At 41.6% G+C, this 22187-nt stretch overlaps 1 protein-coding gene across 1 annotated transcript; it reads left to right on the top strand.

The window, feature by feature from the left end:
- On the top strand, positions 9441–17037 carry LOC109228021 (NADH dehydrogenase [ubiquinone] iron-sulfur protein 8, mitochondrial). Its single transcript, XM_019393231.1, has 8 exons — positions 9441–9670; positions 10624–10723; positions 14764–14817; positions 14923–15014; positions 15139–15252; positions 16163–16230; positions 16313–16424; positions 16506–17037. The coding sequence occupies exons 1-8, from the start codon at positions 9617–9619 to the stop codon at positions 16599–16601; spliced, it is 690 nt and encodes a 229-aa protein (XP_019248776.1). The 5' UTR covers positions 9441–9616; the 3' UTR covers positions 16602–17037.

The raw sequence follows: 22187 nt of genomic DNA, 5'->3' as shown, positions 1-22187 counted from the left end.
CATGCATGTTTTGAGTTTTTGTATTACTTTTCTTCGATGTGAATCTAATGCCTAAAAAGCTTAAGGGTTCTTAGCAACGTCCGTCAATTAAAATTCAAAAGCCTAAGATCAATTCGAAAGATGAAGTCGAATGGACACTAGGTGAAAATTCATGTATTATCCTTTGTCGGTCCCAATGGACGGAGGAGGCTAAGTTATTTGAAAGATCGTTATCGATGCAAGAACATAAGGTTAATGTGAAAAAAAACATAGTGACTTGATTGTTATAGCAAATAAAGTTTAGTTAACTTAACATAACAAACACATTAATGTTATAGTAATTGCATGACCTTTTTACACAACATGATGTAAGGGTATTGTTTGACCAAAAAGTGTTGAACCTTTCAGTTAAATCAACTAATGATGAGATGAAGAGTAAATCCTAGCCAAACATAATCAACTTCAGATCTAAGTATATTGGATACTAGAATCAAATGAGGCTGAGTTTATATAAAGTTTCTCATAATGATTAAAAGACATCAAACGTAAATGATAAGCTTACATCTTTGATATATTGTTCTGTATTTGTAAAGCAAAGAAGATAAAGAGGGAACCTCGTTGATAACTATGAGATCTAGCTTTATTGACTCAACAATGATGTTTACAAAGGTTTGTAACCCGTAATCTAGACTTCTTGCTTTGTTACTTAGAGGTCTCCTCCAAGTCTTCTGTTTCCTTTTCTCTTCTGGGATCCTCTCTTCTTTCTGCTTTATCCTTCATATATATACTACCCACCTTCTTTATCCAACGGTCTTTAACCTGCATACGTCTTCTCGACTATCTTCCTCTTTACTTGCTCAAGCACGACTGCATATATTATGCTGTGCAAGCCTTCTCGATGGCTCGATCTCGGCAGTGGCCGAGACGCTCGTCGCCATTACGTCTTGCGGGTACGTCCATGGCTTGGTTGACCCCTTACTGTTCCCCTTAATGGTAATCCACTTGTGGTCAGATTTTGACCCTTACAGTTAGTCCCTCCGCCTGTTGGGGTCGCCTCTTGGCGAGCCCGATGGGCGGACTCCGTTGATTCAAAAGTTGGGAGAAATCTGATCAGTATGCAAGGGTCGAGGTCCTTATGGCGAGGTAATGACGTGACGATCCAGGAACCTCATTGGATCGTTGCATCAGTTCAGAGTTGGATTGTCACATCAACATGATATCATGAATGCTTATTATGCGTTATCATGGCGCATGTTTTCCAGGCACCGTATCGTTTCTTGTGCCCTTTTCATTTTCTGATTGGCGGCTCTTGGTTTTCCCGCTCAAGGCCTTTATTTCTCTAAAAATAAGGGAGAAACCCTCTATTTGATTGTTGCACTTTTCAATTATCAGAGAACTTTGCAAACTTCTTTCCCCTTCTATTGCTTCTCATTCTCCTGCTTCCGCTAGAGTTCACTGTGACTATTACCCCTTCTCCATTCGTCATCCTTGTTTATTTCGATCAAAGAAGACAAATGGCTAGTGCTCCTTCCCAGACTGATAGAGTTGTTGAAGCTCCGGTGCCGGAAAGTGACGTGCCCCTTCTTGAAGAGGGAGTGGAGGTGGTAGAAAACGGGGGATTTTCTGCGGTGGATGAGATAGTACCCCGCCCGGGGAAGATGAGGACTAACTTTAACAGCCCTGCCGGAAACGAACCGTAGCCTGTCCCTTCCACTATGGATGAAGCAGTGATTACGGCGCTCAAGTCCAAGTGGGGAATCCCTGGCCATATCGAAATGGGATGGCGGCGGGGAAGGATATTGTACATTTGCACCGCCCGGGGTACTGCGTATTTTACGCGTACCCCTTTGTTATCGGGTACACGTTTCCTCTTCCCTCTCTGGTTGTAGACTTCTACCGCTTCTACGAAGTGTGCCCGGCTCAACACTCTCCGTACGCGTACAAACTCTTTCTTATGCTTATCAAGTACGCGGAGCTCGCCGGCCGAGGAATTTCTTTGGGGCACATGCTTCACATCTTTGCCCCTCATTTTCTTCGGGGTACGATGATCCAATGCGCCATCGAGGAACCAAGAGTTTGGTGGTGAAGATGGACGATAAGGCTAATAGCCGCTTTTGGGAAAGCTACTTCTATGTGCGGACAGAGCACTTGGCAAACTCGGCAAGGTTTCCAGAGACGTGGAACTTCGCTCGTGAGTTTTCCTTTGTTCACTTTGTGATTTTTCTTAAGACGGTCGTCGATCATCCTCCTTTAGGCGATATTGCTAAGGACTCATTTTTGCTTTTGCAGCCGAGAGACTACCTCCCCCGCTAGTTGCCGATATCCGCGAGTGGGTGGGAACAATTCTCCCCCATACGATGGGGATTCATAAGTGGGCGTGCTTCCATGAGAAGTATGGGCGTAAGCCTCCTGGTGAGTTGTCCTGCTGCAGTTTCTCTTTATTCCCTACCTCATAGCTTAACCTAGTCGTTATATGATCTAATCTTTCCTTGTTGGCAGGTCAGAGAGCGCGAAGGACAAGGGGTCTTCCACTAGCATTCCGTCAGCCGGCGCCTCTCGTCCGGCCTGTGTCGAGGGCTGCTGCCCGGCCTGCGCTGAGAGCTACTGCCCGATCTGCGCCCGCTGTCGAAGTCGTGCGCGCTGAGGCTACTCCTCAGCCAGAGATTCCAATTACCGCAGTCCGTTCAACGGGCGAATCTCCCGCGCTGGTAGTGGAGAGGCCCCATCGAAGAGACGACGGGTAGTGTTGGAAGAGACTCCTCCAGCCGAAACATCTTCGAGAGGCGACCTTGCCTTGGCGGTGCCCGAAACCGGCGGTGGTGCCAACCCAGCCGTGGAGTCTATGCCTGTTGTGAGCGATCAAGAGGCTAGTGTGGTGGAGAGACGGAGTCCCGAGGCTGCCGTTGCTATTTCAGGCGGCCCTTCGACATCTCGGTTGAACCGCACCCCTTCTTCGACCGATGAGAGGGGGAAGGGCGTCATGGTTGATGATTATGAGTCTGAATCCAACATTGATCCTGAGGACGTAAGGATGTTCGAGGAGGGCTTTACCGGAACTGTAGTGAGAGCGGGAGGCCCTTCCCGAATACTCGAAATTCCGTCGGATCTCAACTTGCTGCAAGACACGGTGGATTTTGTGCCGCAGTTTGACCTTCTATGCTCGGCCGCAGAAAGCGGAGCTCTTCAGGATGTCAGCGACTCCGAGTTGTCACGCGGTGTGGCCGCGATGGGCCTAAGGGTGAGTTCCATTTTGTTTTTTGTTTTTTCTTTCTAACCTTTGTCTTTACTAACTCCTTTCTTCTTCTTCTTCTTCTTCTTCTTCTTCTTCTTCTTCTTCTCTCTTTTTGTTTTCAGTCTTACATGCTGGAGGTCGAGAGTGCTCGTAGGGCTGAGACACGGGCCGAGATTTTTCTGAAAATGCTCGAAAAGTATCGGCGGTATCGCAACAAGTGTCGTGAGATGCGCAGCTCAAGGCGGGTACTGGCACCCAATCCATCAAGGAGGAGTTGGAGAAAAGAGATCAGGAGTTGGCGCAGTCTATCTGCAGATGCAGTGAGCTCGATGAGTTGCTCCGGACCAAAGACGAGGAACTCGAGGTGGGCAAAGAGATTGCCGCGGAGTGCGAGGACCTTCAGGCGAAGGTGTTGTCTCTGCAAGCCGAACTTGAGCAAAATGCTACCAGAGTCGAAGCTTTGAGCGTAGAATGGATGGGGAAGTTGGCGGAGCTGGAAAAGAAAGTGGACGAGATGGAAAGTGCCGAGGAGGCTCGGACGCCGGCTTTGGCGAGAGCGGCGGCACTGGAGGACACTATTCGCGTCCTCCAATCTGAGTAGGAATCTGAGAGGGCAACGACCACGCTGAGGGAGGCTCGACTCGAGGAGCGTATTGGTGAAATTGACCGGGAGGCTTCGAGCCTAGGAGACCGGGTCGTGGCACTCAAGGCCGAAAAGGAAGAACTGTTGGCCCAGGTCGAATCTGCCTCTGTCGCGGTCCCCCGCCGTTTGTATGAGCTATGGGTCCATGCCGAGGCCCAGCGAGATATATATAAAGGTTTGTAGGAGGTGGGGAATGTTCCAGAGGACGCCTTTGAAGATGCTCGGGCAAAGGCACCCGAGGCTCGCACTGCCTGCTGTTACGACCCTGCGACGTCGGAGGCTGGTAAGGGCATTGATAACGAGGATGAGCTCCCTTTTGATGATGACGATGATGTTGGGAGAACGGCGGTGGGGATGATACTGAGTGAAGATTTTGCTGCAACCTTTGTACTTGGTTTTTTTTTGTTCTTTTGTTGTTTACTTTCATCTTTTCCTGAGGGCCCGTTTCGGCCTTTTGTAGGGTGCGACTGTCGCGCACGTATATATTGAATAAAATAATTGTTTCGCCTTCATTTGTGTATCTTTCGATTTTCACTGTGATGAGTCCCTAACTCTTTTAATTGTGAATCCGAACTTGCGAGTTTGGGCGAAGTTGACTTCTGATTTGCCGACTCAGGTGGAACCAACCTTAATTCAGACGAGGTTGAATTTAAATTCGCCATCTTGGGCGAAGTCAGTTTTGACTTGTATACTCGAGCGGGATTGAATTCCGACTTACCAATTGAGGCGAAGTCAATTTTTCCGTATGTATTCGACCGAGGTCGAACTTGGAGTTGCCAACTTGGGCGGAAGTTTGACTTATATGCTCGTGCGTGGTCGAACTTGGAGTTGCCAACTTGGGCGGAAGTTTGACTTATATGCTCGTGCGTGGTCGAACTTGGAGTTGCCAAATTGGGCGGGAGTTTGACTTATATGCTCGTGCGTGGTCGAACTTGGAGTCGCCATCTTGGGCGGAGTCGATTTCTGATTATATATTCAAACGGGGTCGAAATTCGATATGTTGATTCGGGTGGGCGAATTTTTACTTTTACCCGGCGGTGACCGATAGGCGTAAGGGTGTTAATTCGAGCGAGGTCGAAATTATAACCAGTTGTAAATTCGAGAGAAGTCGAACTTCTCTTTTGGCGAAGGCCAATGGCCGTAGGGTGTTATTTCGAGCAAGGTTAAAATTATAACCCGTTATGAATTCGAGTGAGGTTGAACCTTCCTTTTATATGGCGATGGCCGATGGTCGTAAGGGTGTTATTTCGAGCAAGGTCGATATTATAACCCGTTATGAATTCGAGCGAGGTCGAACCTTCCTTTCATATGGCGATGGTTGATGGCCGTAAGGGTGTTATTTCGAGCTTGGTCGAAATTATAACCCGTTGTGAATTCGAGCGAAGTCGAACTTCTCTTTTGGCGAAGGCCGATGGCCGTAGAGGCGTTATTTCGAGCAAGGTCGAGATTATAACCCGTTATGAATTCGAACGAAGTTGAACTTCTCTTTTGGTGAAGGCCGATGGCCGTAGAGGCGTTATTTTGAGCAAGGTCGAGATTATAACCCGTTATGAATTCGAGCAAGGTCGAACCTTCCTTTCATATGGCGATGGCAGATGGTCGTAAGGGTGTTAATTCGAGCGAGGTCAAAATTGTAACCCGTTGTGAATTCGAGAGAAGTCGAACTTCTATTTTGGCGAAGGCCGATGGCCGTAGGGGTGTTATTTCGAGCAAGGTCGAAATTATAACCCGTTATAAATTCGAGCGAGGTCGAACCTTCCTTTCATATGGCGATGGCCGATGGCCTTAAGGATGTTAATTCGAGCGAGGTCGAAATTGTAACCCGTTGGGTTATTTCTATTGCGTGATACGAAAATAAGGTAGGGTGTGCCTGCTATTTCAAATGGTCACACGGTAGGCTATCATCCCTTCCCAAGGAGTGGTAGTACTGGTCGGTATACAAGGTGAATACATCGCATGAGATTGCGGTCATGCCAAGCGCACAGTGACCGTGGTTCTACTTCAAATATGCATATGACCTGCCAAACCCGTCGTTACAGGTGAGGCATGGGTCTCGTATAGACATCGGTCATGATTTCTATTTTGTGTAGGGATCTGACCTAGATTGGTACAATTATCTCAAAAACTTATCTACCATTCTTTTTGAGTTGGCGTTGTTACCGAGGTGGTGAGATTGTAACAACCTGGACGTAATACTTGGCTGGTTCTAGATCTAAAGGAAACTAAAGAATCTGGCTAAGAAATTTCCCACGGATGGCGCCAAATTGTTTGACCAAAAAGTGTTGAACCTTTCGGTTAAATCAGTTAGTGATGAGATGAAGAGTAAATCCTAGCCAAACATAATCAACTTTAGATCTAAGCATATTGGATACTAGAATCAAATGAGGCTGAGTTTATGTAAAGTTTCTCATAATGATTAAAAGGCATCAAACGTAAATGATAAGCTTACATCTTTGATATATTGTTCTGTATTTGTAAAGCAAAGAAGATAAAGAGGGGATCTCGTTGATAACTATGAGATCTAGCTTTATTGACTCAACAATGATGTTTACAAAGGTTTGTAACCCGTAATCTAGACTTCTTGCTTTGTTACTTATAGGTCTCCTCCAAGTCTTCTGTTTCTTTTTCTCTTCTGGGATCCTCTCTTCTTTCTGCTTTATCCTTCATATATATACTACCCACCTTCCCCTTTATCCAACAGTCTTTAACCTGCATACGCCTTCTCGACTATCTTTCTCTTTACTTGCTCAAGCACGACCGCATATATTATGCCGTGCAAGCCTTCTCGATGGCTCGATCTCGGCGTGGCCGAGACGCTCGTCGCCATTACGTCTTGCGAGTACGTCCATGGCTTGGTCGACCCCTTACTGTTCCCCTTAATGGTAATCTGCTTGTGGTTAGATTTTGACCCATACAGATATGTTTGGTTTGAATTTTACAAAATATAATCTCCGCATATAAATCAATATTAGTTTATTACAATTTTTTGGAAGAAATTTGAGGAGATATAATCACCACATAAAATTACATTAATTAATACAATTCCTTTTCATTTTTCTCATAAATGATAGATCCATAATTATGTGAGAATTTAAGTATTATTTTATGGGAAATAGAATTAGACAAAAAAAAATTGTTGGCTAAGAAAGAGGCAAAGCTAGCAGTTACGACGACCATTGTAGTTTTTAGTCGTTTGTATGAGGAACTTGAGGGCCGAGGTGGGGATAAGAGGTTGTTCAAGTTAGTCAAGGCGCGAGAAAGGAAGGATCGTGACTGGACCAAGTGAAGTGCATCAAGGACGAAGAAGGTTGAGTTTTGCTGGATGAGGGGCTTATCCGTCAGAGATGGCAGACCTACTTCCATAGTCTCATTAACGAGAAGGGGGACAGGAGCATTGTACTGGGCGATTTGGAACTCTCTGGGAGCTGTTGTGACTTTGGGTATTGTAGGTGGATTAGAGTTGATGAAGTAGAGGGGGATATGCGTAAGATGAGCATAGGCAAAGCGACCGGACTGGATGAAATCCCGATGGAGTTTTGGAAGAGTGCGGGCAAGGCAGGCTTGAAGTGGCTTACTAGGTTATGTAATGTCCTTTTTAGAACGAAGAAGATGACTAAGAGCGGAGGTGGAGCAAGATGGTTCCTGTATAAAAAAACAAGAGGGATATCCAAAATTACAATAACTATCGGGGTATCAAGCTGCTTGGCCATATTATGAAAGTCTAGAGAAAGTGGTAAAGCTAAGGGTGATGAGGGGTGTGTCTATTTTCGAGAACCAGTTCGGGTTTATGCCGGGGCATTGGAATACAGAAGCCACCCACCTTGTTAGGAGATTGATGGAGCAGTATAGGGAAAGGAAGAAAGTCTTGCATATGACATTTATCGATTTAGAAAAGGCGTATGATAAAGTTATGAGAGAGGTTTTATTGTGATGTTTGGAGGCTAGAGGTGTACATGTTGTCTACGTTAGGGTGATTAAGGACATGTATGATGGAGCAAAGACCCGAGCGAGGACGGTGAGTGGGGACTCATACCATTTTCCGGTTATGACGGGGTTACATCAGGGGTCGGCACTTGGCCCTTTTTTGGTTGCCCAGGCGATGGACGTACTGACGCGCCACATCCAAGGGAGGTACCGTGGTGCATGTTATTTGCAGATGATATTGTACTGATTGACGAGACGTGAGGCGGTGTGAACGCGCAGTTAGAGATATGGAGGCAGACCCTGGAGTCCAAAGATTTCAAGTTGAGCAGGACCAAGATAGAATACTTGTAACGTAAGTTCAGTGGTGAGACTCAGTGAGGGGAAGGGGAGTAGAGGCTGGACTCGCAAGTCATCCCTATGAGAGAAAGTTTGAAGTAACTTCGGTCTACTATTCAGGGGGATGGGGAGATTGATGAAGATGTCACACATCATATTTGGGGTGGGATGAATGAAATGAAGACTCGCTTCCGGTGTTTTGTGTGACAAGAAGGTGCCGCTGAAACTTAAAAGGTAAGTTCTACAAAGTGGTGGTCAGACCGACGATATTGTATGGGGATGAGTGTTGACCAGTCAAGATCGCTCATATCCATAAGATGAAGGTAGCAGAGATGAGGATGTTAGATGGATGCGCGGGCACACCAAGTTAGATAGAATTAGTAATGAGGTTATTCGTGACAAGGTGGGTGTAGCCCCCTATTGAGGACAAGATGCGGGAAGCGCGGCTTAGGTGATATGGTCATGTGAGGAGGAGGAGCACAGACGCTCCAGTGAGAAGGTGTGAGAGGTTGACATTGGAGGGCCAACGAACCGAGGACATGATCCTTGATAGGAAGGTATGAAGGTCGAGGATTGGGTAGTAGAGTAGGTAGTCTATAGTGTTCATAACAGTAGTATTGACAGACAATCTCGCTTTTTATTGGTAGTAGGTTTTTATGACTAACCGTTATTTCCTTTCATTGTTGATCATCTTACTATCTTGTTGTCTTTATTCTACTTTTATATGGCTTTTGGTGATGTTCCTTCTTGTCTATATTCTTATTAATCTGGTGCTTATACTTTCCTGAGCCGAGGGTCCAATGGAAACAACCTCTTTATCCTCACAAGATAGGGGTAAGGTATGCGTACACACTACCCTCCCCAGACCCCACAGTGTGGAATAATACTGGGTATATTGTTGTTGTAGAATTAGAAAAGAAAAAAAGAAGACTTAGGCGACACTTAAAAACAAAATATAAATGCCTATGTTATCACCTCTAACAAATATCAATTATTTGTCTAAAAAGCTTATATTGTGAAATAAGAATGCGGATTAGTAATATATAAATCAGTCATAATAGTAAGAAATTATTTATTTTGCTTAAAAACTAAACAAGTATTTTAGATTATACAGTATACTAATATGTAATATATCAAACTAAAAATCTAAACAAGAAATAATGCATACATTATACGAGTCCTACATTACAATTTACCCATTACTAATATTTATATTATTAATTTCTGCATAATTTGTTTTAAAATAACGACCCCTAAGTTAATAAGCATGCCGGGTCGGATCCCTCAACGTTGTTTTTAAACCAGGGTAAAAATTGAGCCGGCGTCACTAATGTTGTACTGAATCGTAAAAAGAGCAAAAAAGAAACGAAGCGCACCGTCTTAGGATCTGTGACGGTCTCATAAGCCGGTGACCCAATCGACTATTAACTGTAAACCGGGGCCATTTTAGTTGCTGCTAATCGCTCGCTGCTTTTGAAGGGAGGAAACTCTTATCAAATCCAATGGCCGCCATATTAGCTCGGAAATCTCTCTCTGCTCTTCGCTCTCGTCAGCTTGTAAGTCTCCTTATATTTGCTCATTTAATTTATACTCGTCTGCCATTTATGTGTCATCAATTTTTGTAAGAATGCTCCTACGAACCCTAATCTTGCATTTGACATCAATTTCAACCTTCGTGATAGTCAATTTCATCAGTTATAGCTTTCTTCAGCATCCGATTTACCCTTACGTTATCCTCAAGAGAAGGTAATGTAAACGACATCGTATTTAATAATCAGTGTATGCTTTAATTATTTGATGTGTTGCGGTGCTTTTTGATTATGGTATAATAGGTAGAAATGGATGTTTGTAGAAGCAACGGAGATGGTGAGTGATGGATTACCATTCAGGTTTCCCCTAGCTAACATTTTTTCTCCTGATAACATAGAAATCCCCGAGAGCCAGTGGGGCAGGATTCAAAACTCGATGGATAATGGGTCTGTCCCTCTCTCTATCCTTCTCCACTTAAATACCAAGCTTTTGTCTGCCGCAGCAGGGTTCAAACCTATTACGTGCACCTCATCGTCATATCATGTGTTCTGCTATTACTACTGGATCAAAGCCCTGGGTCCTTTAGTTAACACTGTGGCTGTGTTCTCTTATACATGTCTTTGGTTTTTGACAAATGACGGATAGCCTGGTGGTAAGTACCTCCACCTCCAATTATAAGGTTGAGGATTGACTTACATGAGAATCAAAGTGGCAAAGGTCCACTGTTGGGCTGTTGGTGGGTGTGTGTGAAATAAAAGCATTTCCTTCATTCTTTTAATTTTTTTCAAAGATATTATGTACAAATGCATGCTGTTTGTTGAGAAATTTGCCGGGAGGTGAGAGAGGCAGCAGTTACTGGACTACTTTGTGCATACACGTGGTTACATGCACACACTAAATGTGCAGGTATTTGTGCATTTCTATGTCTTATGGTGTAAGAGAATGGTTTGACACCTTACTCTTTCTATGGGGACTATAGGTTTTGGCAGGACAAGCATGGCAAGGGACTAATGCATGTAACAGAACTCTGCTTGGTACTCGAACATTTGCTACCAAGCATTCGTTTTCAACTGACAAAGGTTTGTACTCTGCTCTCCTAATCCATTCTAGATCTATCATCCCCTTTCTCTATGTGTCTGTTAGCATATGAGGCGTGTTTGGGAATGGCTTAGCTTTAGAGTAAGGTTGTAGTTCACTACTAATGATCTTTAGTGGGGATATGAATTTTAAGCACTGTGGTTTGCGATACTTCTTTCTTTCCTACTGGGTTGTCCACTTAGATGAGCTCAATTGCCAAGGGAGTAGTAGAAAATGAGTTGTGTAGAATTTGTTGGCAACGTGGGACATATTTGAATTTTAGAGTTAAACAAGACTAGATTAGACCGATAGGACCTTATGTGATATTTAAAATGACTAGTTTTAGCATACGTGCGTTGCACGTGTACATCGCGTCAACCAGTTTTATATATATATATATATATATATATATATATATATATATATATATATATATATNATATATATATATATATATATATATATATATATATATAAATATAATTCTTGAAATAATGAATATCGATTCGATTTAGTTGGCTTAATAGAGGAATAATTCTTTCCCACATACCTCATATGCTTATTGTGACTTCAAGTTTGCCTCCAAATATTGAATCTAGTTGTCTTTTTTCTTATGGGATTAATTAGCAAAATAATTTGATATAAAAAATCAATTATAAGATTGTAATAATAATATATTTTTTTCTATAAATCTATGTTGTTTGGACTTAATGTTAAGTTTCCTTTCGTTAGTACTTCGATAATTTGATTTTAAGTTCGGTACATGTTATGTTCAATAAATACAGGCATTTTGCTCATTTTTTAATATCCTCTTCATTTTTCATTAGTCACTGCACATGTACAAAACATCCTATAGTCTAATACTCGCACATACAAAATCGTCTGATACTGCGTGTTGTATACAAAAAATATAGTTAAAAACTAATATATGAGATACATGTGTAATAGTTTAAGTTTTATATTTCCAACACATCTCTAAAAATATACGGTATTATAAAATGACAAAAATTGGTAGCAAGCTGAGAAAAACACAACTAAAATTTTTAGTAAGACTTTGTCTATTTCACCCAAGATAAAATATGATTAAGTTTCAAATAAAACGATTGACATAATGAACATAGATAAATTGTGATATGACACATTATATTGTTTCAGTATGAACTTCATTTATAACAACAAATTTAGATGAATTAAAATTGGTGTACTAAGGGAATTTTCAAGTTCAATACAGATTTTGCGAACAATCACGGGTTCCTTCAGAATTTAGTATGATATAGGACATTTGGGAAGAAAATTAAATAATTAGGGTTGTCTTTTCAAACTTTCCTCAGATTGCATACATAAAATACATAGAATTAGATATTCCATATTCAATACAAAAATAAGAAAATACAAAATATAATTCATAGCCATTAAGAGAGAAAAAAGAAAGAAGATATCCATACCATCTTCACTCTAGTGCTCCAAATACTCTGCAGAACTTATAGTAAACATTAATGAATTTAATAGACAATAACTAATAGAAAATCAACCAGCAATTTGGTTCTGTATTCAATACGTCTTCATATATCAATACTTTTTAGTCCCAAAGGTTCTATATGAAATATAGACAAGAGTTCCACATAGAAGAAAAATTAACTTTTAGATCATAACAAAGGAGAACGAAAGATACAAAACAAACAAAGATAAATAAATAAATAAATAAAAGATGTGAACTTTACGAATTCGAGTACCGGATAACGAGCGCATAGATACTGATGATTTGGTCGGAGGCCACCAACTTTAGCTTGTGTTAGAAGTACAGGTAACTGTTTACATGTTAGACTTTAGGTTGGACTCAACATTATACAACTTGACGTGCATACAATTGTTCAAATATTTAACTTGGAAAAAAGTGTATATAAATAGAACTTTGAAATTCCTTATCAAATTCATAAGATATTCATGTTCTAATTTCTCTGTCTACGTAAGAAAAAAAAAATTAATTGTTTGATTTATATAAAGTAAAACTTATTAGTTGATTTTAATGTCGTTACATAGTGATTTGAATAAGGAAAGTTTTAATAATCAAAATTTTAGTTGATTTTGAACTCCTAAACATTAGGAAACTATTTCTAAATATTAGGAAATTATTAAATGATTATTTCTATATATTAGGAAAATAACTTAAATTACTATTTTGTCCAATGTGAAAATTATTTTAAAGGGTAAAAAAGGCGAACAACATTTCATTAAAGGTCTTCGTGCTTTTAAAGTCGCATCTCAATAAGTATTTAAATCCATTCTAAAAGACATAAACATGATCATTACATAAGAGGTCTTTTTTATTTCTCGCGAATGTAAATTGTTCTATTCTTTAATGAATAAAATATATGAATTATTTTCTACATACAAAAAAAAAATCACTATGGCAAAGTAAAATCCATTAATATACTATTTCTTTGTTCTCGAAAAAGTTTTTTTCCTCTATCCAAATATATAATCATGGATCCCAATTTTGCATCCGAATTCATCAAAGAAAGGAAAATGGGGTTGAGGTGGAACACTTTTTTTTCACGTAACTCAAAATATAGATTTAAATTATTTATGCACAACCAAAAAAAACTTCAGACCTTTTTATAGAAATTAAAATATCGTATGAAATCCTTTTTCCGGTTCAATGTTATACTTTTAAAAAAGAGTTGATGGCAAATATATTACGAAATATATAATTAAGAGATGAAAGAATAATTTCCCGAAAATTAAGTGTTTCTTTCTAACTTTTTCTTGTCTACTTTGAACAACTACTTGCGACACAAATATTTATTTTCTAGCGAAATTGTAGATGTTCTACCACTTAATTCCATGTTATGAAATTAAGAAGGAATAAGATGTAATATATTAATAATTCAAATAAGGAAATGATTAATATTGAGTTTAAAGTCCTAAATATTAGGACTTTCTACCTAGTTAAATAAGGAAATATTGAATAATTAAAAATTTAATTAGTTTTAAAGTCCTAAATATTAGAAAAGTAATTTTAAAATTACAATTTCGTCCAACGTGAAATCTATTTTTAAAGGGTAAAAAAGGCGAACAACATTTCGCTAAGAGGCTTCGTGCTTTTAATATAGTATAGATTATTACCTTCCTAGGCAAATTTTTTTGAAAGGAAAGGGAAGCATTTTTCCATGGAGGGAAATATATTAAATCTGTCTACACATGATTGCTATGTTGTGCATAGCGTTAATGTCCGCAATCCAATCTCTATTGTGGCTGAGAAAGTATGACCAAAGTAGATCATGACATGGTATGTAGTTACTTATTCTGGATGGGACCATGCAAATTGTTGCAAGTGAAGAGCCCCTGAGTTATCTTGTCTACTGTGACATCAAATTTTCTGTTAGAAATTGTGAGAAAATTTTATGAGATGAATTACCAAGTTTCATGCATTCTGGTTTATCTTTCCAGGGCAATCCTAATTTAATATAGAAGGTTAGACTCATGCTCTAACTTGTACAAATATTCGCTGGAAACCTGAGGCGTATACTATAAAGGTTAACGGCATTTGTTGTACGCCTAAAAGCGTGGACTTTGCTATATATGCATTGTCACCAAAAAGCTGATGAATGGGATGAAACTTGGGGAAGTTATCTTCTTTTTTTCTATAAAAAAAATTCACACTATAGCTGCAAACAGCGAATGCATTTTGAGTGAGGTAGCTCAGTTGCATTCTTTTGTATTGGATTTTATTTAATGGGGATTGGGGATTGCGCCATTTTCTCTATTGCACATCACTTTAAATGGGCAGACTGCCTGGGGTTTCTGATAATTGCTGGGCAACGTGGTAACCAGTTCTTTAGGTTGTGAATTAAATAGAATGCTTTAAATGATGCTGAACACTCGAACAGTAATTTACTCTGGTGGCAAAGTAGTTAGTACTACTCAACTCATAGTGATTGGTTTATTATTTGTAGCCTGCATCTTCTAGGGTGTTGATGACTTAGTTTTTGGTGTTTTTCAGTAGAAATTTAATGACTAACTACTTTTTCTATCATCGCAGATGATGAAGAACGAGAACAGCTAGCAAAGGAACTATCCAAAGATTGGAATTCAGGTAAATCATTCTAAAGAACTCTCACCTTGCATAATGCGTAGCATTGTGATTCCTCTGGCAGTGGCTGTATGTGTTATGTGTTTTTGATTTTTTGACTGAATGCAGTCTTTGAGCGAAGCATAAATACACTGTTTTTGACTGAAATGGTTCGAGGTCTGATGCTGACACTCAAGTACTTCTTTGAAAAGAAAGTGACTGTAAGTCTCATGCTTCTACTGCTTTTTTACCTTAACATTATTTATGTTCAATTGCACATTGACTGGGTCTCCATTTCATCTAAGGTAGTATCATTCTACATGCTAACCTCTCGGCTTATTGCAGATTAACTATCCATTTGAGAAGGGACCTTTAAGCCCTCGTTTTCGTGGAGAACACGCCCTTCGACGTTATCCTACCGGAGAGGAAAGATGCATTGCATGTAAACTTTGTGAAGCTGTAAGTGTCAAATTGCTATGATTATAATTGCAGCTGCAGTTTTTGTTTTCACTGCGACTGGGACATCTGCGTTGTTCTTCTACTGTTCCGGTTGAGGTGTTCAACTACTTGTATTCTGGGGTAGCTACTACCTGCTGCTTCCGTTCTTTTTTGGATGGACGCAGTTGAAGTTTCTTCTAAATAAAAACAAGGAAGGTAGTATTGAAGCATGTCCTTTGGATAATAATTGAAAGAATATAGGAACTGCTACCCCCTCTTTTCTAGATCAAGTGTCCTGACCTTGGGTAGTATAATGATTGCCTGAATTGACAATACGTGCATTACCGGGAAACTGGTACCATGTGGAAGCGTGTGATGGATGTCACCTAAATGATGTCTTTAGTAGTAAAAGCTACTGCTTGAAGTGCAAGGAAGAGACGTGAAATTATGGTAACCAATAGCCAAGATAAGAATGGTAAGCGTTAAAACTTCCTTTGTTGGCACTAGGGGTGAGTATCATTTGGTGTAAGCGGAAAAAGTTAGTTTCAAATGGAACTAATGTTTAAATTAATTAAATATATGATGGCATATAATTTTTACTTATAGTGAAATATATGATATCAGTATAGTCAATGATGAAATGTTGATAAAGAGGCACTTTAGGGAGTTGGCACAATTGATGCGTCAAAAACCAAATCTAGTGATCAGCTTGTCTATTCAAAACCAAAATCGACATCCGAAACCGGTAAAATTGCCGTAGCACCCCAAATTGGCACTGCTTTGGAGCTGTCCAATTTAAAAGCAGCTTTCACTAGGAACTATAGGACTGCTTTGTTTAAGTTAAGATTTGTTGTGGATGATACTGCTAGCATTCTACATATACGACTGCTGCTGCTAATGAATGAAGCAAATTAATTGGGCTTCTTAATAGATTTGCCCTGCTCAAGCTATCACTATCGAGGCTGAAGCGCGAGAAGATGGGAGTCGTCGAACTACTAGGTACACTTTTGTCAGTCTTTGGGTGTTTGTCACATTAGATACTCAGACACCCATAATCATGTTTATATTATAACTTCTACAGATATGATATTGATATGACAAAGTGCATCTACTGTGGATTCTGCCAAGAAGCCTGTCCTGTTGATGCCATTGTTGAGGGGCCTAACTTTGAATTTGCAACTGAAACTCATGAGGTAAGTATTAGTTGTTTCAAAGCACAAATTTGAAATATAAATTCGGATTACTGGACTTGACTAATTTATTGTATGCATCAGGAACTCCTTTACGACAAGGAGAAGCTTCTTGAGAATGGAGATCGATGGGAAACTGAGATTGCAGAGAATCTGAGATCTGAAAGCCTATACCGCTGAGTTCGTTTGTCAAAGATACACTGCAAATTCTTGCTTTTAAGAAATTTATAAAATAAAAGGATTTGCTGAATGTTGGTTATTGTTCTTCCACCTGTCTTATCTTGTGACAATCTGAAGACGGGTGCTGCTGCTGTTCTGTAATTCCGTTGGGGGCAAGATGACTTATTTGTAGAGTAATATCCATGGCCATAGATTTAAGTGGCTGTAGCACTGCAATTTAATCATTGGTTTCTCCTTCGGTTAGAAGGAATTGGGGTGGGATTCACCTATGTTTTTCTCCTGTCACCAATGGGTCCTTCATGGAAAGGTCCTTTGATATGAAACCATGATACTAAGACGAATAGTAGCTATGACTGTTCAAAACTTCAAATTACCGCTCAAATTGGATCTGGATGAATCATCTGGTGCTACAGGGTTAAAGTTTGTTCATTTTCTAGTGCTCTCTCCGCCCTTACAAGCATGATTTATCAGAGTGATGTGGTAATTGTTCACTCTTTTCTGCTTAACTTACTGTAGTTGGCTGAGCTTAGTGATGGGAGCGAAATGGGTTATGTTTATTGATAGGATAACGTTAGCACGCTTGAAGGGTACAATTGTTCATTAAAAATACTAGTACTAGTTTCGGGTTTGAAAATCAATATCTAGAGGTGTCCGAGTTCGAATCCTAATCCTAGAATTGAATCCTCTACTATAAGAGAGAGTTGCAACTTCTCTTGGTGGGTTTCTAAAGATGTAAAGATTGTTCGGGTCGATGGATATCGTATACCGGATGATTATTAAAACAAAAAAGACAAAATGTCGCGTCACTGTGGACTGATCATCTGAGTTTCTTCCTTTCTTTTTATCCTTCCCAAATTTTGAGATTCTAAACAACGGTGAAACGCTTAGTCTCAAGAAATGGGCTCCTACGTGCTGCAGGTCCATCCTTAATTCCCTGCCAACAGAAGATGATGTGAGATGAGTGTAGTGTAGTCCGAGGCAATTCAAATGATAGGACAATATTGTCAGTCTATCATACGGACATGTAGTTGTATATGTCAAAATTTGAACAAAAGAATTCTGCTTAAGGAAGAACGATCAAGAGTCAACCAAGCTGAGGTCACGTATAGGAAGCAATATACCGGCGAGTGATTTAGTCACGGTCGAGGTCGAACACTCGATTCGGCCTGAACGGCTAGCTCAACACTTAGACATTTTAGAGGAATATTGTACGGGATGTTCCAAGAACTTAGGTACTCCGGTTAGGGACCGTTGGGTAAGGGAAGTGTTTGGTATAAATATCATGAGAGAGTGTGACATAAAGGGGGGCTGGGAGGAACACACAAAGAAAAAAGGGACAGATACATCTCTCTAAAAGTGAAGATATTCCTTAAATCTCAGGCTCCTCGCCGAAAAAGGAGATAAGAGCTTAGAATCTCAGTATCCATCTGTAGTTCAACTTCATCAAATGAATGGAAGTCGGTCTTGTTCAAGAACGGTGACTCTTTTCGTTTATGTATTCTTCATTATCATTTGATATTATTGGAGTAAATCATCCATTTCTTACATTATGATATTCAGTCGCAACTGTAATCAAATTTTATGTTCAGTCATGCTTGTTTATTCCTATCTTCTACCTCGGATCTAGAATAAATTATCTCTGGCTAGGATTTGCCCCAAATCTTCTTATTTAATTAGTTTAACAAAAAAGGCCTAATACTTTTTAGTCAAACAATTTGGCGCCGTCTTTAGGGAAATTTCTAGCCAAAATTTTAGTTTCCTCTAGATCTAAAGTCAGTCAGAGTTCCACTTCCCGGTTGTCGTAGCCTCGTCCTCTCATTACAAACACCAACTTGAGAAATTTGTAGGCAAGCTTTTGAAATAACCGAACCAACCAAGGTCAGATCTTTGCATGAAATCGAAATTATGTTTGATATCTATACGAAAGCCACGTCTTGCTGTAGTGATGGGTTTGGTACGTCGTGAGTATGAGTTGTCAAAGTAGGATTATGGTCACTACGCACTGAGCACGTACGCAACCCTATTTGCTATATTAACGTTAGATACCAATCTATATTTTATGCACATTGCCCCCTCTCTCTTAGGAAAGGGCGATAGCCTATTGTGTAATTCTTTGAAATAACAAGCTTGTCCTGCCCGTATGTACGGAGTATAACTTATGTTTCCCTTATTTTTGTGCACTTGGGACTGGATCGGACCGGGACTCGAACTCAAGATCCCAACGGGTAAAGTAAGTTGTCAGCCCATAAGATGCCCAGACTCGACTAACGGTGAAGCTAAGCACGAGGCTGAGATCAAATCTGAAGCCAACATTCGAGTACGGGGCAAAACGAGTCGTTCTATAGCGCCCCTCTCCCCTCGCCAACCAATCAGGTCAAGGTAACAAACGATTTAGTTTGGGTTTAACTTGTTATTTTTCTTGTAGATTGGGATAGGAACAGGAACATTCTCCTAGATGCACGAACAAGGAACAAATGCCATCAAAACAACACACCAGGAAAACGTTCCGCACCATATCGTCTTGCAAGCAACGATCGAGTAAACCCCCCCCCCCCCCCAACGAGTTGGTACTTAACGCCATAAAGGGAAAAAACCTGTATAGACTGGGACTGGGTCACCAGCCCGAAAAATATACGAATCTCTCCAACAAGTTGGTGATTAACACCATAACTGGAAAAGCCTGTATAGACTGGGACTGGGTCACCAGCCCGAAAAACATACGAATCTCTCCAGCATGCAGACAGAACACAAGTGCGTGAAACTCACCCACGCGCTCGCCAAAGCAACTATGCGACGATACAACTAGCTAAAATTTGATCTCGTCCATACATTAAGACGTCCGGAATCTTGAGCAAGATATTCATCGGCCCGCCTATTGACTACTTCTCTAGGCCGAGCGATGAAGGGACTAGACAGACTGGGACTCCTCGAATGTACGTACGGATCGAACGGAAACATGTAATATTCTCCAATGAATAAACAAAGCAGTATGACATTCTTACACAACGCCAAATGTACACAATCACGCCAACGCAAAGGAAATATACATTCGATCCGCATTGAATTATTTTCTAAGTCTACATTCGACCTCGCTCGAATCGACTTACATTTAACCTTGCTCGAATCAATCTACATTTGACCTCGCTCGGATTAACATACATTCGACCTTGCTCGAATTCATTAAGAATTAAATTCGACCTCGCTCGAATTAGCAAGTCAAAGCAGGTCAAATCTGACCTCGCTCGAATTAACAAATTAAATTCGACCTCGCTCGAATTAGCAGGTTAAATCTGACCTCGCTCGAATTAACAAATTAAATTCGACCTCGCTCGAATTAGCAAGTCAAATTCGACCTCACTCAAATTAGCAGGTCAAATCTGACCTCGCTCGAGCTAATAAGTCAAGCTCAACCTCGCCCGAATCAGCAGGTCAAATTCGACCTCGCTCGGGTTAACTACCAAAAGTCAGGGACTTATCGCGAGAAGATCCAAGAAATTCGAAATAAAAAGAGAAGGAAAGGACAAAGGCATACAATCAAGGATGAATTGACTATTTCATTCAAAGAAAAAATAGCGTGTTACAAAGGGCCAAAAGGTCCCCCCCCACCCAACCAATCAAGTATAAAAAAAAATATAGGAAGAAAAATTAAGTACAAAAACTTCACTTGGAATTATCCTCATCCACGCCGTCATCTCTCTCCCCGCTCGGTTCAGCGGCTCCACCTCCACCATCACCCTCTCCATCGGAATGTTCATCGTCAAAGGTAATCCCGTCCTCGGCCTCATCAACTCCACCTGCCTCCGGTGTCGCGGGATCATAACCGCAGGCAAGCCGGGCCTCACGCGCTTTAACACGAGCTTCCTCGAAAGCGACTTCAGGAACGTTCCCCGCTGCCAACAAGCCCTTATATATATCTCGCTGAGCCTCAGCATGGACCCACATCTTGTACAAAGGGCGAGGAACGTCAACACAGGCGGGCGCAGGAGGAGACGAAGCCAACAATTGTGCCCTCTTAGCCTCGAGAGCAGTAATTTGATCACCCAGGCTCGAGACGTCTCTCTCAAGCTCCCCAATCCGCGCCTCCTTCAGAGAGGCCTTTTCTATCTCAGTTGCGCGTTCAGACCTCAGAACGCGGATAGAATCTTCCAGTTCCGCAGCCCTCGCCAAGGCCGCTACTCTGGCCCCCTTAGCCATCTCCAGCTCGATCGCCTTCCCTTCCATTTTGATCGCCTTCTCCGCCAATTCGACACTTAGACCGGCGACCCTAGTGTCACTCTGCTTAAGCTCCGCCCGCAGGGCCACCACCTTCGCCTGAAGATCAACACACTCAGCTGCAACTCCCTTGCCCACCTCGAGCTCTCCTTCTTTAACCCTAAGCAGCCCCTCGAGTTAGCTGCATCTGCCCATAAACCGCATCAGGTCCTCGTCCTTTCACTCCAACTATTCCCTAAGGGAGTGAGGATTACCGCCCGCCCTAGTCGTGCATGCATCTCGCGGCACTTGTCACGGTATCGGTGGTATTTTGAAACCATTTTCTGAAAAATGGCAGCCCGCCTCTCCTCACGGCGGATACTCTCAGTCTCCAAAATGAAAGTCTAAAAAAAGAAAAGAGAACAAGAGGAAAAAATTAGCAAGAGTGGAAGACGTAAAACGAAGAAAGCAATAGAATCACCCTCAAAGACATACCGGCTACGTCCCGTGATAGATCAGCATCGCTGATCTCCTGAAGGGCCCTGCTTTCAGTAGCAGAACAAAGAAGGGCAAATTGGGGCACTAGTGTCCTCCAATAAAGAGCACTCCGGAGCAATCTCGATCACACGGGAAGAATCATTCGTTCCTGCCTCCACCCGAGTAAACCCCACCTCAAACATGCTTATGTCCTCGGGGTCAATATCTGAACCGGATTCGTAGTCATCTACAACTACGCCCTTTGCCCTCTCGCTGGACGAAGAGAGAGCACGGGCCTGTGGTGAAGTCGATGGACCACTCGGAATGACCGCAGCGGCCTCCAAACTCTGTCCCCCTTCCAAGGGAGCCATCTCCACGACCGGAGGAGGCGCGATTTCCATGCCCAAACTAGTGCCATCGCCCGGTTCGGACACCGCCAACACAGGTTCACCCCTCGAAGGCCCCTCGGTCCTAGTCACTCCGTCAGCCACTGTCCTCCGCCTCTTTAAAGGAGCCTCCTCGTTTTCGCCCTCTGACGATTCATCCACCAAATGAACTCCGGGGGTCGAAATCCCCGCCAGGGGAGCAGCATCTGAGCGGCCAAGCCCGCGCAAAGCTGTAGTCTGCGAAACAGCAGCGGTCTGAGCAGGCTCACTTGCAGCCACAGCGAGTACGGGCTCGACAGAGATACCCAACTGGCAAAAAAAAGCGTAGGAGCCCTCGCCCCCCTTGAGGCACTCTAACCTATAAACAAAGAGATAAGAAGATAGAAACGACGGTATAAAGGCCAGCGGTTAAAGCCAAAGGTGACTCACCGGCCGCAGGTCTACGCCCAAACCTCTCATTGAAGTGTGACCACTCGCGAATCCCTATAGTGTGGGGGCAAAACCCGACTCACCCAGTCGCGAATGTCAGCAA

This window comes from Nicotiana attenuata, chromosome 1 (assembly GCF_001879085.1).
Source record: "Nicotiana attenuata strain UT chromosome 1, NIATTr2, whole genome shotgun sequence".
Taxonomy (NCBI): Eukaryota; Viridiplantae; Streptophyta; class Magnoliopsida; order Solanales; family Solanaceae; genus Nicotiana; species Nicotiana attenuata.
This window is presented reverse-complemented; position numbering and strand designations above follow the sequence as displayed.